The sequence below is a fragment of the Zingiber officinale genome, chromosome 4B (assembly GCF_018446385.1).
Source record: "Zingiber officinale cultivar Zhangliang chromosome 4B, Zo_v1.1, whole genome shotgun sequence".
NCBI lineage: Eukaryota > Viridiplantae > Streptophyta > Magnoliopsida > Zingiberales > Zingiberaceae > Zingiber > Zingiber officinale.
The window spans coordinates 134885900-134890287 of NC_055993.1; the positions used below are offsets into that span (position 1 = coordinate 134885900).

The 4388-nt window shown below is 38.7% G+C and overlaps 1 protein-coding gene across 1 annotated transcript; it reads right to left on the bottom strand.

Annotated features, from left to right (window-relative positions):
- Positions 1-919: 919 nt before the first annotated feature.
- On the bottom strand, positions 920-4149 carry LOC121978005 (ervatamin-B-like). The gene is made up of 2 exons (XM_042530400.1): positions 3783-4149; positions 920-1699 (listed from the first exon to the last, which is right to left on the bottom strand). The coding sequence occupies exons 1-2, from the start codon at positions 4078-4080 to the stop codon at positions 1107-1109; spliced, it is 891 nt and encodes a 296-aa protein (XP_042386334.1). The 5' UTR covers positions 4081-4149; the 3' UTR covers positions 920-1106.
- Positions 4150-4388: the final 239 nt, after the last annotated feature.

Consider the following 4388-nt stretch of genomic DNA (forward strand, 5'->3'; position numbering starts at 1 on the left):
TCACAACTCGTTAAAGTAAACAAATAAGCTTGAATATATATGCGTTCAACTCATTAATGTTCATGAACAACGTTTGTGAATAATATTTATGAACAATGTTCATTAATAAAACTTTTATCAATATGCTAAATAAACAAAAAAAAATAAACAAATAAGTTTGAATTATAAAGCTCAATAACACAATCAAACAAGTAAAAAATTTCAAATAATCAAACAAGTTTAAATTAAGAGTTCGATAACATCTAAACGAACCAAGTTTGAACCAAGCTCAGACCAAGCTTGAATTGAGAGCTCGATAACATCTAAACTAACAAAGCTCAAGTGAAGTTTCAAACAGCTCAAACTCATAAAAAATAAACCAATCCAAATTTGAATAAGCATTTCAAATGCTTAGTTTATTTTAAGTTCGGTTCGGCTTGGTTCGGCTAATTTATCAAACAAGCTTGAACACTCTAAAATTCGACTCGACACGACTTGTTTACAACCCTATTAAGTACATCAATGTATCATTTATCAAAATTACATCATTGCAAGTCAATACATAGTACACAGTCTTTTGGTGGATGATAAAGCTCCTCCTTCAATATGTTCATAATTTGAATGGTGACCCCGTGGATCATCCGAGATGACATGGGGCGGAGGTTGCTGCAATGAGGCCGCTGGGTCGAAACTCAGTGGCAACGGGGGAATAAATCCCCTATCCCTGTATCCCACCCGGTCCGTCCCATGTTAGCTCGGGTGCTGCGATTTACCTCCCTCACAATGACTGTGGGTCCAATCGGTGGAGGCCCTGGGGGCGAGGATTTCACCTTTTGTTGTAATAATTTGAATGGCATTGTCACCGGAGCTACGATGCAGCGTATGATAGCAAAGATGTACTTATAAGTAGCATTGCGACCATATATACATGGAGCCTTAATGAGTAATTATGTTTAAAATATAGAATTAAATGAGGGAACTATAAGTTCCTCGAGCAATATGACGAGTTACACAACTCGACCTTATTTAGCAAACCTATACAATCGCATTACACAACAAACATTAAATAATTCATCCATCCTTCAATCATACAATGACTAAAGATGAAACATACACAATTATATTTTTTAGTTCATGATTGGATAAGAAGGTTGCAGTGCTATCCCACATGTTCCTTGAGGATCGGAGACATCTTTCGCCATAAGGATGTAGCCTTGATCGCCCCATGTCGCGCCCCATGAGTTCCTAACGATCCAATAGTCGGTCCCCGTGCTATCATCAGTTCCATAACCAACTATGTTCACGGCGTGGTCTAAATTAGTGCCGCAAGGGCCATTATATATGCCACCCGTGTACAATTGAAAGTCGCTGCCACTTGCTTCTATAGCGACCGACACCGGTTGGATGGCCACAGCCTTCATCAAGGATTGCTCATCGCATCGTGGCACATCTTCGTAGCCGAGGATGGAGACGGCATTGGAGGAGAGTGCTGTGTAGTCACAATTATATTGTAGTCCATAGTAAGGATAGTTGGCCTCTGTTGTGATGCCACCATTGGAGACAACAAATTGGAATGCATAGTCTACAAAACCCCCATCGCACCCGCTGTTGGAGTAGTCGCAGTCAATAAGCTCTTGCTCAGATAAGGAAAGCAAATTCCCGGTCGTGATTTGGTTGATTCCTTCTATGGATGCAACTGCCGAGAATGACCAACAAGATCCTATTTTTCAAACCAAAAAGATTTCATCAGTAAGTATGATCATGATTATAATTGTGGTCGATTATTAGTTGATCATTTATCGCTCTTTACGTCATTTAGGGATAGACTCTGAGAGACACTCGGATGAGATTATGATCATAATGAAACATATGCATAACGGGGGCAAAAATCAAAAAGTGCATTTGTTTTATTGAAATCATCAAAAAAACATATTTATTTTATAAAAAGATGTTCTCACCCAACCATGAACTAGGGGTGCAAATGAGCCGAGCCGCTCGTGAGCCGCTCGCGAGCGGCTCGGTCAAAGCTCGACTCGAGCTCGAATTTGACTGAGCTCGAGCCGAGCTCGAGCCGGCTCGTTTAACGTTCGAGCCGAGCTTGAGCTTATTTAACATAGGCTCGAGGGCTCGTCGAGCCTATTCGAGCCAGGCTAAAATTCAATATTCTAATGTTTAAAACAATTATTACTTTCAAATAATCTAATAAGTTGAGGGGTGCTGGTGTTTAGAGTGTTTTATTGGGTTGTTAGAGGTTGAAGGTTCAAATCCCAGCTTCCGCAACTTATTTTTACATTACAATCCATTTTCGAGTCGAGCTCGAGCCGAGCTCGAGCCGAGCTCGAGCCGATCATTAAATGGTCGAGCCGAGCTCGAGCTTAAATTCTGAAACTCGCTCGAGCTCGAGCTCGAGCCGAGCCTCTTCAATTTTCTCGAGCTCGAGCTCGAGCCGACCCAGGCTCGAGCTCGGCTCGGCTCATTTGCAGCCCTACCATGAACTAGTCAAGCCTAATGTAGCAACTATTGAACCTTAATTGTTATAATATTTGTTGCAGATATAATTTTATAACTATTATAACATGAATATTAATTGAGGATTGAATCCATATTTTAGCGGTTACAAACCATAGTTATTATAAGGGTTAATAACTTTAAGTCCCCTGAATTTTATAGCAAGTTGTATTTTGCCCTCCTTTATTTAAAAAATTACACTTAACCCCCATTTGACATGAAGTAAAAAGGGAAAAAAAGTAAATGACCAAAATAACCCTAATCTAAATCAGACTTCTAGAAGAAAATGAAAAATAAAAAAAAATCCCACAAGATCATTGAAAGCTTAACTTTAACCCAATTTGATTTATATATAGGCCCAAAAATTCACCTGTTCCTAGAAAAAATATCCTCACAAAATTCATACATACACTAGTATAAATAACAAAAAATAGCAACTCTGAAAGGGATAACAAGTCAAAAACTCATTTTACCAAATAAAAAAGAGTCAAAATTTTAAATTAATGAATCAAATTTAAATGAAGATGGAACAAAATTTATCATTAAAAATTAAAATGAAGACCCTTTGACGATTTAGAAAAAAAATTACTCTTTTAATTTTTGTCCAAAAGTAAAATTTCATTTCAAAGCAGCTAAAAATACTTTTCGGTTCAAAAGGGTGCTGTTTTGAAATAAAAATTTACTTTTGGGCAAAAATTAAAAGGGTGTTTTTTTTAAATCATAAATGGTCTTCATTTTGTTTTTTAATGATAAATTTTATTTTATCATCATTTAATTTTGATTCATTAATTTAGAATTCAAAGTTACTGTTTTTCTATTATTTATGCTAGTGCATATATAAATTTTATGAGAATATTTTTTTTAGGAAGAAGTAAGATTTTGGACTTATATATAAATCAGGTTGAGTTAAGGTTAAGCTTTAAATGACTTTGTGGGATTTTTTTTTTTTTATTTTTTTTTAGAAGTCTGATTTAAGTTAGGGTTATTTTAGTCATTTATATTTTTTTCCTTTTTACTTCATATCAAAAGGGAGTTGAGTGTAGTTTTTTAAATAGAGGGGGGCAAAATACAACTTGCTATAAAATTTAAGGGTCTTAAAGTTATTAACGCTTATAAAGGTTAATAACTTAACAACTACTATGATTCGTAATTACTAAATATGAATATAAACAAGTTTGAATCCGCACTGTAACAATTATAAAATTTATGTGTATAACAGTTATGAGATTGTAACGGAATTTGTTAAATTCATCTCTTTAACAGGTCTCTTTATGATTCGGTGAGTTCTTACGTACCGCATTGGCCTTGGTTCTTGACGGCGTTAACGGCTCCCTTCTGCCGCCAGTCGACGCTACTAGGCGGCGTGACGCCGGCGTGCCGGAACGCCGTCGCCCGCGTCCTGTTCTCCATGGGTCGGCTGTAGATGGCCCTGAACTCCGCGTTCGTCAGGTCGGCGAAGGAGTTGAGGCCGATGGTGTAGCTGCGTGGCCGGCCGTGGAGGAACTCCTCTACGTACTTCAAGTTTTTTCTGAACACCCCGAGCCGGTACAGCCTCTCCGTCACGTTCTTGTACGATTTGCCATTCCTCCTCATCCACCCCTCGAACGCTTCCAGCGGCGTCTCCGCCGCCACCCCCGCCGGCGCCGACCAAGCCGACAGCCCGCACACCAGCAACGAAACCAATAGCGCCAACCCCTGTAAAGAACCCATCCTGCCAACTCTCTGTCAATGCTGCCGGCGAAGTGTTCGAAGGAATGCCAAATATATAGAGCTGAAGACGACGAGCTAGGTCGAAGCAGATTAAGCTCGCCTGTTTTATAATCTCTCCTGAATTGCTCAGAAACACATATCTGTGCTGTTTCAATGGGTTGACAATTACATTTTCATATCAGAGAAGATCG

What these genes read in the sequence shown, in the direction of transcription:
- LOC121978005 (XM_042530400.1), bottom strand. Translation starts at nt 4,080, where the DNA reads ATGAGGAGGAATGGCAAATCGTACAAGAACGTGACGGAGAGGCTGTAC. An exon ending in CAAGAACCAAGGCCAATGCG is followed by an intron (nt 1,700 to 3,782) that starts GTACGTAAGAAC and finishes TTTGAAAAATAG; the next exon opens with GATCTTGTTGGTCATTCTCG.